A 13,236-nucleotide genomic window follows, 5' to 3' on the forward strand; every position below is an offset into this window, starting at 1 on the left:
CCGGTGAAGCTGCTGTCTCTGTCTCCACCACTTCGCTCTCTGACAGCTGTGCTTGGAAGCTCAGCTTCTCTTCAGGCTCGGTGGGGAGGAACTCGGAGAGGGAGGGCCCCTCGCTGGCCTCCGAGGACCGCAGCAGGGCAGAGAGGGTGTTCTGCACCGCCGTGGTAATGGCAGTGGTCACAATCTCCTCGCTCAGCGTGTCAATGCAGATGCCCAGGCCCGGGGCAGGGACAGTCTTTGGCTCTGCGTTGCCTCCTGCCACTTGCCCGCTCCCATTGAAGTGTGTATTTACAAAATGGAGAGGAGATGCTAGGCGAAGGATGGAGAGGTCAGAGTCCACGGCCTCCTTCTCTGCCGAGTCCAGCTCGCGGGCAGCGTGGGCAAGCTCAGGACCCAGAGGCACACCAAATGCATCTTCATCACTCTGTGGTCCCAGGTCTCTGGAATGATATTCTTCCACGGAGGGAAACTCTGCCAGGTCCTTGGAAAACGACTCCTCTGGCTCACTGTGCAGGCTCTGCTGATCAAGGTCTGAAAGGCACCAGCATTAAGACACAGGTCCCCTCACCTCGAGCCAGGGCCTGGACACCTCCCACCCACCTCCCCCAGCTGACACACCAGAGCTCACTTTTGGGCAACCTCCCAGCTCTGGGAGAGCAGCAGGACAGGATCTGCCATTACTCCCTTCTCCCAGTGGCACAGCCCACGTGGCATGTCCCTTTTCTCATCCTGTCCTACGTGCTCTGTGCTCAGGACTTCATTCTCCAGCTCATGCTCTCTGCATCTAGAGCCCTCCAGTAAAACCCACGGGGTCAGGGAAACTGCTTACAGCACGTCACCTGCCCGTTCCTCCCCAGACACTCAAGTGACCACATCCGAGTGGTCATCTTCCTGTTCCTCTCCACTAACCAGTCTTTCTCTGAGCCGGTAAGTCTGACAGGTGAGGTGTCCGACCTGTTTCACCCAGCATCATATATATGGGCAAGTGACTATACTATGCAATTATTTCTGTGGGACTTTGTGGATGGCCTTGCTCCCTTGCTGGAGTGCCAAGAGAGCACTGCCTTGTGGGGCTGTAATCTAACGCAGATTACTCAGGGCCAGCTCATGAAGCAAAGGCACGCTGTGCTGCTATTACTGCTTCCACCTTTCAGTGCTCTTTCCCCTGCAAATAGCTAGGTTCTCTCTCGGTGTTTGGAGGGACAGCTGTTCTGGGACAAAACACTCAGGGTCAGGAAGGCAGCAGTGTCCCATCACGTACCTTCAGAAACATCCGTCAGCTGTGGGGTGGTAGCCCTTGAGACAGAAAAGCCTCCGCTCTCCAGGATGGAAGCTTCCTCATCAGAGAGCTCAGAGTCTGTGATTGACAGAGCCAGGGCAGTCTTCTTCACATCCACCTGCATGGGATGAAGGCAGAGGGACAAACTCCTGGGTGTCTGACTACCAGTGCTGTGTATAGGCGACTCTGCACAAACCAGAGCTTCCAGGCACAAGTCCTTGCTGGAGAGACTCTGCACAGGGACAGCAGGAAAGCAGGAGGGGGCTGAGTAAGGTGCTGATCGCACTGCCAGGGAAGGACAGTTTCAGCTCAATGGCTTTCCTGCAATAATGCACTGCCTGAAGCTTTCCCTGCCCTATGAAGAACCCAAAAGAGCCAGCACAAGATGGGATCAACCTGCAGGAGTCTCAGAAGGCTTTGATCATTCTTCCTCTCCTGGGATCACCAAGGAGCAAAACACCCCTTCCCTTTTGCTTTCACGCTGGGCCCAGTGAAACCTTCTATAAGGAGCAGCGCTTCAAGTATCTGCATTCCCTTGGAAGTCAAAGCTTCCCATCTCACAGCCCAGCTACATGCCCAGAGCTCCTGTAAAGGAAGATACTTGGTCCATTTCTGTGGTGCACATATAGAAAGGTCCCACCTGGTCTGACTGAGAGCAGGGAACTGTGCAAGAGACGCCAATGCTGCTCATCTCCCTTTTCTAGTGGCAAGAGCCTCTGCACATTACACCAGGAGAGTTGATTTCCTTGGGAGACACTTGCATTCTCCCAGAATGAGGTGTAACCACCAAAGCAATGCTGCAGGTCAGCAGGAGGCTGGAGCACAGCTTGCCCTGTCCTGCTACTGCATCATCAGCCCTGTGGCACTGAATTCTCAATACTCAGGCTGGAGACAACAGCATTCATCAAACAAATACCTTTCTCCCCTTGGAATTCTGCAAAGAAGTGACTTGCTGCTCTGCCGTTTGTTATCAATGCAGCTGTACTCAGAACACCCCCTGACACTCAAGCCACTACAGACCAGACAGGAGGGACTGGTTTCTACTCAGCTCTTACCACTGGGGAGAAGCCCGACAGCTCTGCCTCACTCTCACTCTCTGTCTCTGCTGTTGGCTCATCACCTGCTGCAGGCTCAGTTTTTCCTTGTCGCTCTATGAAGAGAAGAAAGACTTTATATGAGGCTGAAGGAATTTTATGCCTTTATACATCACTTTCCCACTACTTCTTCTATCCTGTGAAACTGCACAGGTTTCACAGAAGCCCAAAGTTCCTGACAACAACTAATCTGTTGCTCTCATCTGCTGTTCCCAGGATCCCCTGCCCAGTTGCTCTCCCCATACCCCTCGAGTTTCAGCCTGTTTTCCCCTGCTCTGCTGCAGCCTTTCACCACATGGCGCTGGCAGATGTGCTCTCCCATTGTCCCTTTGCTAGGGCTCCACCCTGTAAGTACAGCACCAGCAGAAGTTAGAGAGAAGGTGGATCCTTACTCTTCTTCTCATGCTTGTGGTGCAGGGTCTCTGCCTTCATACTGTAGTCCAGTTTCATCAGGACAGGCTCCAAACGCGTGTACATCCTCTGGATCAGCTCATGGTAGACCACCAGAGGCCAGAGCAGAATGCTGAGCACTGCAGACACAGGACAAGGGGAATGTGAGAGACAGACCGAGCACCACCCAGCCCTTCATGGGGCACCAGCAAGAAAGTCTGCATCAAGGAAAGCGCAGTTGAATGGCATTTGCTTTCCCATCTGATTCCGCTTAAAATCCTCATCCGTGGCTATTCTTACTCATTTCAAAGCTGCTTGATTAACCAGGTTTTCCTAATAGATTTCTGTTATGATGCAGATTTATGTTAAGAAGCGTAAGCCCTCCTCTTCAGCCATGGCATCCCAGCCCCAACATGCGACAGAGGCCCTGAAATGAGGTTATTAAAACTAAAAATCACTGAAACTTTTGTAAGGGTAGCAGCATAGAGCTCATATGTAGATGTACTAGCAGCAGAGCACCTGAACAGTCTTCAGAGTTAGCAGGGACTCACGATGCAGAGAAAAAGGTCTTATTTACTAGACATGCAGCTTCTTTAACAACTCCCTCGATGTGGGTTTGCCCACTCTAGGAACTGAGAGCTTCCTGCTTCCTCTGAGCCTCACCAGCGCAGCCCCAGCCGTGGGTAGCAGAGGAAAGCAATGTTTCAGCGACGGCTCCCTCTCCTGACCTCACAGTTGTACTGCATGCACGCACTTGAAGCAAGAGACTTCGCGGAGCACGTTGCCTGTATTGATTAATCACCTAACTCAGATCCCCTCAAGAAAACCACAAATATGCTTCTACCAGCGTACCAACAGCACAGTTAGGTCATGTTTCAGCTTAAGTCAGACAAGAGAGCTGCTTATACTCACAAATGATGTAGGAGATCATTATGCCTGGAACATAGTGTCCAACTACAGCCAGAATCAGGCAGCCTGAACAGACACTCATGCAGAACTGAAGGAAGAGAGAGGAACAAACAGAAGTGACAAGAGGCAGAGATACATCTATGCAACCAGTGCAGAAAACCCAGTTAGAGCAAAACGAGGGATGCTCCTAACAAAGCCAGTACACCAGCTTTGCCCTGAGTACATTCAGATGCTGACAATCACAGCTTGGTTTGGTTAAGCTGTAAGCATTAGAGGTTCAAGCACAGGAAGACCTAGGTAACCCGATACCCCAGTAACATGAATCAAAACTTTATTGGATAGTTCTTTATGAAGTAAATTACGTTCCTTGCAGCTAGGATGGGATATTGCAAATTGCCATTTTAGAATACATCTCTCCTGCAGAGATCAGCACTTTAAGAGAAGCCTGCACCGTCCTGATGGAGACAGGAAGCTCTTACAGAGTGCCCAGATGCTGTGCCACTGCTACGCCATAAACCAGCTGGCAGAAGCATTAACAGAACCCACGCTCCCACCAGACCAGGACCTTCCTCCTCTGGAAAAAGTGGAAGTGTAATGATGCAGCCCTGATGGCTTGTCCTGCATTCTCCTGGGGAGGGGGAGAAGTGAGGACACCCTGCAAGCCAGGGCATGTGTTCAGATACCAACTAAATCCAGCAATGAAGAGTTTAATTCACCAATGAAGAGTTTAATTCACAATGGAAAGGGTCTACAAGAGCTAGGGCCCTCTGAGGGCTTTGCTCCCAACGAATTCACGCTTCATGGGGATCTTGGTCCTGGTCTCCTACTCTCTGTAGCTGGGACAGTGTTTTTAGCATAAGACTAATCAGCAGTGATAGAAACTCACTCCTTTTGGCACACAGGATCCCAGCAAGCCTGATACACTCCCAGTGGCTAGTCTGTCCTATATTTTGTGATGCAAAGGCAGCTCCTGTCTACAAACCCTTTCCAAACAACACACGTCACAGCCACCAGAACATGGTTAATGAAAAGTTTCCATGCACTCGGAAACACTGCTGCATTTGGACTTTGCTAGCTACTATCCTGGCTAGCAAAATAGCCAGGACCAGCTTAAGAATGGAGCCTGTTAAAGGGGCAGAGGCTGTAGGTTCCCCTTTTTTCTCCCCACTCCCAATCCAAGAGCTTCCTTTGCATGTTAAGAAATAAAACTAAGTATAGCTAGCTAGTCACAGAAGGGGTTAAGTTCAGCTCAAGTTTACAAATACTGGAAGACTAGGCTCATTATTTAAGCTTCCCAAGGCATAGAGTCTGAAGGAAATGAACAGCAAATGTTAAACAGGGACAGCAACTGTAAAAATATTGATTTTACATTCTTCCATCTCCTAGGCCACTAGTAATGGAAAGAAAAGCCCCTGCACAGAAGAGTAGGTATCTCCAGCTTACCTTGGCAGGATTTTGCCTCTTGTACTGTAGCAGTTCCTGCAGGTACAGCCTGAAGGTGACCCAGCTCTCTGCCAGACAGTGGCACAGCTCAGGGACACTGAGCAGGTGAGGTTGTGCCCCTGAAGTCACCCCCTCACTAGAGACAGACAAGAGCAAGAAGACAATCTTTGAACACGGTCTGTTTTGTTGTGGGGGGAACAGCTGCACTGGGAAGCAGAGATCCCTACCAAAGGCTTGACAATACTGACTGCCTCTTCAACTGAACTATGGAAGATGCTTGATTTGGAGATAGTTTTTCCTTTAATCAGGAAGAGCGCCAAGAGACACCTAAGCCAAGCAGCAGACACCATGCCACAGCATCCCCACGCCACAGGCCCAAGATGCAAAGCAGTCTGCTCAAAGCCACACAGACAGAAGCACTCGAGGTGGAACTAGTTATGTGGCCTCCTCTGGCACCAAGTCCAAGGTAACCAGAGTGTGATACTCAAACCTATAACCATGGCCAAGCGCAGGATGCAAGCTACGCCACCACAGACAGCACACATGGCCTGCAAAAGTCAGTCTCGGGATTTCCTTATCTCTGGAGGATTCTTAAAATAGTCCAAGAAAGAAACCTGACAGTTCCTAACAACAGAAGCACTCAAGCTTTATTGCTACTGAAAGAACACTAGCTTTCCCCAGAGTCTCAAACTGTGGCTCCTGAGCTGATAAGCAGTTCCCAGTGCAGGAGAAACTGCTACCAGTGTTTCACAGCAGGAGCCATGCAGTCTATTGACAACAGCAAAAAGGGCAGGTGAGATCACCATGCTAAATTAAGGCTTCCCCACTCTCGCCTCTCACACATCACAAGGAACACATATCAGTGAGCTTACCTCTCCCCTCCTGGCTCCTCTGATGGCTGTGCTGTAGAGACAACACAACACATTAGTCAGCCAAGTGAAAAATACAACCCGACATTTTTGCCACTTAAACAGAGCAGAGCTGGAGAAGCATCATCCTTAGCTTGGGATGCACCCTGGGGACCTTCTCTGTGCTCTCATGCAAGCAGGATCACTGGCTTAGAGTTTGAGCTGTGCAGGCTTCAGTGAAGCACTCCTGGAGACTTGGAGCAGCCAGAGCATTGGTCTCAGTGTGCCCCAGCACACCTTGCAACCTGTACTGACAAACATGTGGCCTAACACTCGTATCCAAGGTGCACCCTGCTGCTAGCACGTGTGCTCCCTGCCACAGGGATCGTACACCTTGCCCCGGTGTCCCACGTGCCTGGGCAGTGCCATCCCCAGGGCAGCCACCAAGCCCTTGTCATTCACCGAGGGCTGCCAGCACAGCCCCTGAGCTGGACAAATTTTCAGCTGCCACCTCGGAGATCAACATGGCACTAGCAGGTTTGAGCTGCATTTCCCACTGACCAGCCCAGACCACAGTCCCTGGCAGGATGCTGTGTACAAATGCCAGAGATGTCCGTGCCATCTCTATCCTTTCCCACAGAATTAAGTAACAAATAGCAGTCTTGTGTATAATTATCTGATTTTAGGGCTCTCATATTCCCTGACAGCCCTTTGTGCCAGGCACAGATATAACTACACTCCTAAGGTCTGGCAGTCTGGATAAGAGCAAGGGAAAGCTTCTCCCATTTTTGTCTCTGCACCCAACCTAGTGATGATCAAACAAGGACTTACTCCAAGCAGTAATGATGGGAAGAACAGTGTTTCAATGGCAGAGGTCACATATAATTATGCTCTGCCTTTAGATACATAGAGGAAAAAACCCTAAATATTTCTATGACAACTGGAACTCATAAGCCTGGGTGCCCTTGGGTGTCCTGGCTAGCTGACTAATGTCTGTGGACGTACAGGGCACAACCAAAGCTCCTGCAGCAACACAGTCTTTGTAAGTCTCCTGTGTTTAACATGCCCTGATCATGCTGTAAAGGCCCTCTGAGGTCTATCCTCCTCAACCTGTCAGCCTGATGTCCTAAAGCTGGTAGGGTCAGATCTTTGATGTTGTCTGGCCACCACCAAACTTGGTTCAGGCCCTCCAAGAGGTTCTAAAAATCAGTGGGACCCTATCCCCCACACTGCAGGTCACCATGTAAATGGGACTAAAATAAAGGTAGGGAGTTTATGTTCAAAGTTTACTTGTTGGAAATGGGCTTAAAAATGCAACATGAGCAAAAAGGGGTTTGAATCCTCCCTGGAGTTATCAGCCAGATGCAAAGCCCAAGAGTGGTAACAACTGCCCCAGAAAACACACAGAAGAGGTGAACATCCATCACTGTCGATGCCTAGTGAGACTTCAGACTCCAGCTGAAGCCGCAGAAGAGAGCAACAGCTTGTAGCAGCCCTGCCACCATTCTCCCAAGACTCAGGACGTTGGGCCACATATGTCAGACTCCTCCTCCTGCTGCAGGCACTGCACCAGCCAGCTCCCACAGTACAGTGGAGTGGGAGGCCATTCGCCCAGGGAAGGAGGCAATTCTTTGAGAGCGTGACCCAGATTTCCAGTAATCGGGCCTGACAAGGAGTCAACTGCTCTCAGACTGGGCTGCCCATCCGCTCTTCTGCCCACGAGTGTTCAGCACAGGGGCTGGTGCAGCTGGCAAGCACTGCTCAGAAAGGGAACTCGGGGTGCGAAATGAATATTATGGATGCAGCTTCACCCCCCTGGGGCGGTTGCTTCTCTTGTGCGACCGCCGTTGCTGTGTTTTGTTGTTGTGCTCAGGAATCTAAAGCTGCTTAATCACAGCATGCAGAAATCCAGCTATATCTCAAAGCCTCATCTATTACCTGCGCTCAATCACTAAATAGATTACATTCGGCACTGGCCCGTCTGTGATGGCTGGATATACCGACTGTAACAGCTACCAAACGAGGTGCTGGGATGCTCACCATACGCTGCTGGACAGATGTGCCAGCATCACAGCAAGTGGGACAGCACAGGAACCCCACACTCCCTCCGACTGGCCACAGTAATCCAAGCCATCCAAAATATGCCAGCAGAGGGAGTGAAACAATTCTCCTCAGTTGCTTCTGAAGGCTTCAGAGACACTTTTGGGAGCTGCAGAACATTTCAGCAGGCTGCAGAGTGTTCACGTGATTTCAACTATCTGGCAAAACACAAGCTGTCTTTAAAATCAACAGTATCTTGCTTCCTGTAGTAGAGTAGTCTGCCTGCTGTCCATCCCAAAGCACTGCAGTCTTACAACAGTTGGAGGGACAGCCCAAACACAAAAAACGCAGAGCATTTCTGACAAGACACGTTCACTTAAGTAAAGCTTAACTCCAGCCTGTGCTGCGATACTGTCTAGCACTGGTACATCTAAGCCAGCAAGCATGACACCCACAGCTGGCCTCAGATCATCAATAAGTGGCTGATATATTTCTGTCGGCATTTCACACTGGATTGTAGATTAATACAAACCACTTGACATACACCAGACTCTTCTGGGAGACCAGTCAGCCATGCAAGAGTTTAGGTTACATGTTGGTACTGACAAATTATTGCTGATGGATTCCTTGGCTCTTACAGGTTTTCAACACTTCCCCAAAAGGCATTCTTCATCTGTGTGTAAACTTTAGCTAGAAAGCAGGGGCCCTTTTTAAGGAGTACTAGCATTCAATTGCAACACAGGCTTTGCTAAAGCTCTTCTACACTGACCAGAACACAGCTGCCAAACAACAATGCTACAGAAAACATCCCTACTTGACACCCATTTCAGGAGAAAGCAAAGGTGCTTCCTAAGTCCTTAAACAATATTTAAGTGGAACCCCACATAAAGGTGGTTTCCTATGGAGAAAATACCCTGTGTGGGAGATGAAAATATGCAGTCCCTTCTGACAGGACCTAAAAAAGTTGTGCATCTTGCTGCTGTTAGTGTGCTCCTGATCACAGTGTGTGAGTAACTGCAAAATACACGCTGTGGTTTTAGCATTCCTTCAGAAGTGATGTTATAAGCAGTCACCCAAGACACACAGAACTGCCACAAGCTGAGGTTTGTGTATATACGTGCTGACTCTTGAAGGTGTGGTACTGACCTACTTCCAAAATCTCCAGGAAAGGCTTACAGGAAGCTCTGAGGAGGAAAGCCACAAAGCTACAGCTCTGCTTCAGTGGGAAGCGAGAGCCACACAAGAACCCCTAAGTATTCAGCAGTGCCAGTTCAACAGGAGGCCCCTCAGGAACGCAGAGCACCGCTCTTTCCTTGCGGAGGCTGAGGAAACACGGTCCAGTGGACCATGTCAAAATCAGGGCTGTGACCTAACCAGACACATCAGAAAGGTGCCCCTGTTCTTTGCTGTCAGCAGCAGAAAGGCAGCAAGCAGTGAAATATGGGGAAGAACACCACCGAGGAGCAGCTCAGTAGGATGTGCACTGACTTCTTGCAGAGTTGATGACATAGGATGAGCCTAACCCCTGGTGTGTTGTCTTCTTTGCTTTTTTTTTTTTTTTTTACTCCTCACTGCTCTGCATCACATAAATTTTCAGCATGGATTTCCTATTTCTTCTGTGATAACACAACTTTCACAGGCCTGGTAGTTGCTGGAGTGATTCTACCCCCACCTGCCTCAATGACACCATTCTGTATTGGACACCAGGCTTTTGCATTTCTGGACGTCTTTCAAGTGAGATGTTTTTGGTTGGCTTTAAACTATTCCCTTAAAAATCCAATGTGAATAAGCAGGAAATTAAATTGGCCAGTCCAGTTTGGCTGCCTAGTTACCTGAACCACACAAAGCAAACAGTTTCAAGACTACAGCTGAAACATATCTAATCTTATCAGGACTTCTGTGAAAGCACCCTTTAAGTCAGTACCCTTTTAGGTCAAATAAAGGGCACCTTACAAACACACATATAGAGGGGCTTTCATTCAGAAACCCTCCCTAGAGTAGGGGGGCAGGGATGGAGGGCCCCAAGCTGCCTTTGAACAGCAGCAGTAGATGCAGTAGGCAGGTTTGGGTCCAGACGTTTAATAAATTCCAATGAAGGAGGCACTCAAAGCAGACAGCAGCCAATCCACGCCTATCATCGCTATGAGGCTATTCCTCTTGTTGCTTTTGTGTCTAGTGTTGGCAGAGACCCTTCAATAAATGGGAAAGATAAGCCAAGTGATCAGACTCACTGATTAGCTGGAGACCAGATGCTGTTCAGTACAAGCACAATACACTGACTGTCCCTGCTGTCAGACCTCATCATCCACTCTGCTACCTGCCGCAAGGAGAAGTGGCTCTCATCTGCTCTGCTTCTTTTATGGCATAAGCCCACATTGCACTTAACTAAAACCAATACACTTCAACCCCACATTTCCTTCTCCCAGCTCAGCTGGCCATATATGCTCAGACCTGGAACGATCTTTTTGCCATGACATTTGCAAGAAAGGACACAGCAGAAACACTGCATCATCCCTGAGAAGCTAGCTGGACTCCCTTAGTCACTCTCAAAATGAGCCACTCCTAGTACTTCTCATCACTGGGAACAATTCTCCTCACGCCCAGGGGATGTATCCTAATACTCTGACACAAACAGGCAAGAAGCAGCACCAGTACCAATGACTGAAGTTACAGTAGGAGCAGGGCTTACATGACCCATGAGAGCCAGGAAGGGACCGGCTGTGGCCACAGCCCAGCAGTTATTAACACCAGAACTGTGTCACTAGCTACAGTGCTACTCATCACATACCTGAGAAATCAAACAGGAACCTGGGTTTCCATCTCTCCAGCAAGAGGATGCCAAGAAGGGACATGCTGAGGAGAAAGAGGGGTCTCAGGGAGGTGGAGGAAAACAACCTAGAAATCAAATGAGAAACTGTTAGGCAGGAAAAAGGCAGCAAGTTACTGCTCTTGATGAGCAAACAGATACGGCTCAGAGTATGTCAGAGCAGAAACATCCAACTGCTAGTGGCCACTGCAGCAAGCATTGTACTCTGCAGACGCCCACCCTTGCCATAGCACGTTCTCAAATGGCGCCTTTGACCACCACCAGACAGCTGACTACCTGCCGTCTCCCAGCGCTCTCCTCCCCTGTTCCTGAGCTCCTCCTTTAGTTGTAAAACAAAGCTAATGCTCCCTTGTACAAGTAAAAGTCCCTCCAAATCCCCAAGGTGGAGGCTCTAGATAACTTAAATACAGATTTCTGTAGCATAAGACTAGTAAAGAATCAGCCTATTTGCTGAAAACTTATGTCCTATTTGTCATCACAAGGTCCAGCATTACCCACAGGTAGCACCAAAACACATCCTCTGCACCTGCTTCTAGATGCCCATTCTTTTATCACAAACCTCTGCCCATTTCACGAGAGCCTAGCATTGAAATGGTTTAGCTGCTCACTTGACTATCGTAAAACCTTTCATGTCCCTCATCAACACACTGGCTTGAGCCAGATGCCAGCTCACACAATACTACATACACACAGTCGCGCAGTCCCACCAGCACGGGATTTATCTCCTCACTCCATAAAGACTCAACAGCTAAGGTCCCAGGGTGGGCCTTGTGCCAACAGTGCATGTCTGCACCCCTCCTTTCCTCCAAGCAAGAGCATCAGCACTTCCCTCCAGCCCAGAGGAGCTGTTTTGAAGTTACTACAGAAACAAATGCCAGGGAAATGCATTCACCTTCATCTTTCTAATGAACACTCCTTTCCAGGAAGGAAGAGCCACTCTACTATTTTACTTTGCTCCTCTTCAGTGAGTATTCGCCAATAACTAATCTCAAATGCACCAAACAATGATTGGAGTCAGAGAGCATCTCGCTGTGCAGCACAGGGAAGGGCTGCGCTTCCCACCAAGCCACAGTCAGAGGTAGAGGACTTGAAAGTGAGATCTGTCTCACTGGGCAGCACAGAACGGAAGACACACACTTTCCATGGGTTTACAGGACCTACAACCATACAAAAACATATAAAACCTATAATGACCTAAACAACGTTTTTATCCCTTCTCATGGGACAACAATTCTGTAGCCTAATATGTCAGCTCTGGAAGAATTTCCTCCTATTCCACCTCATTTATGGACTGCAGTTGAGGAATGCTGGCTGAATCCTCCATGGGACCGTAAGTAATTCCTTCTCCTCCGTGATATTTAAATCTCTCTGCTGTCCCATATTCTGGGCACCCTTTGTTCTTCTCAGCCTTTTTACGTGCACTCAGCCATCATTGTCTATCACCTCTGCCATCTCACGGCATGCCTCTCCCCCTTCCACTAACTTCAAAGCTCTACTTTCAGACCTCTCCAGCTGGTAGAAGAGTCCAAAACCATTTAAGTAGCCGGTTACCATGTACGCTTCTGATATGGATAAGGGAGCAAAATATAAGCAGCCTCTCCATGGTGACTTCAAAGGCTGTTTAGTCACATACTTTCCCCTTCTCCAGCTTCAGTCTGTCCCTTCCTATTTCATGTGCAACCAACATTTAACTCTTTCCTCAGCCAGTTTTGACCTTTTCTGCTAGGAAAGCCACTGACTGAGAGTATTTTTGCCAATAAAACTGACTCACTGTTTATACAAACAAACAGGATGTTTTTAATTCCCATCCACAGCTGGGCTCTGCCACTCATGCTCCTGGCTCCTCGTGCTGCTGTCCTGTCCCAGAAGCAGAGGAGAAAGGAAGGCAGGACAAGGGGAATATGCTTGCGTTCAAACCGAGAGGCTTTGGCCTTTGTTAAAAATCAGCACCCTCCAGAAAAAGATCGAGGAGCAGAAGGGCTTAAATAAAACACCCCACGGCAGTCTGCCACTGCAGGAGGCCACGGGTCTTTACCAACCGCGATTACCGGGTGAAGCGAACCGATAAAGCACATGTGCAAAAATTAACCAGAAACGTGCCTGGGCGAGCCTCCAGTTGAGCCCAGCTGCATTTTATTACCGTGGGGCAAATCCTGCCCGAGCTCTTGGCACTTTCTGCCCTCGGGGAGGGGCCTGTTTATGCTTGTCGGAGGAAAACAGCACGGCTACTCTTGGCTCAGCGCATCCCACGGCGCTGCGGGGTGCAGCCGCCCGTAGCTTTGCTACAGAAAAACAGACCGTCAGCACCCCAGAGGGGATCGCCATCGGCCCCAAAGCCTCACAAACGGCCAAACGCCGCCGCCGCTGAGGGCAGGACGGGCAGCACCCCCAGCCGCTCGCTCGCTG

General features: G+C 49.4%; 1 protein-coding gene across 2 annotated transcripts in view; it reads right to left on the minus strand.

Moving 5' to 3' along the window:
• Nucleotides 1–13,236, minus strand: part of RETREG2 (reticulophagy regulator family member 2) — a 51,417-nt gene that overhangs the window by 14,907 nt on the left and 23,274 nt on the right. Inside the window, exons 1-9 of one of the 2 annotated variants that reach the window (XM_026852810.1) lie at nt 11,518–11,630; nt 10,792–10,898; nt 5,988–6,018; nt 5,116–5,251; nt 3,676–3,760; nt 2,766–2,903; nt 2,335–2,429; nt 1,262–1,397; nt 3–531 (exon numbers count right to left, since the gene is read on the minus strand). In XM_026852810.1, coding sequence (XP_026708611.1) covers nt 3–531; nt 1,262–1,397; nt 2,335–2,429; nt 2,766–2,903; nt 3,676–3,760; nt 5,116–5,251; nt 5,988–6,018; nt 10,792–10,898; nt 11,518–11,615 — 1,355 coding nt within the window. In that variant the 5' untranslated portion in view covers nt 11,616–11,630. Of the gene's footprint in view, nt 1–2; nt 532–1,261; nt 1,398–2,334; nt 2,430–2,765; nt 2,904–3,675; nt 3,761–5,115; nt 5,252–5,987; nt 6,019–10,791; nt 10,899–11,517; nt 11,631–13,236 lie in introns of those variants that run through there. The other variant, XM_026852811.1, reaches the window with a different exon arrangement.

Source organism: Athene cunicularia (genome assembly GCF_003259725.1).
Source record: "Athene cunicularia isolate RWA chromosome 7 unlocalized genomic scaffold, athCun1 chr7_part1, whole genome shotgun sequence".
In the NCBI taxonomy this organism is placed as follows: Eukaryota; Metazoa; Chordata; class Aves; order Strigiformes; family Strigidae; genus Athene; species Athene cunicularia.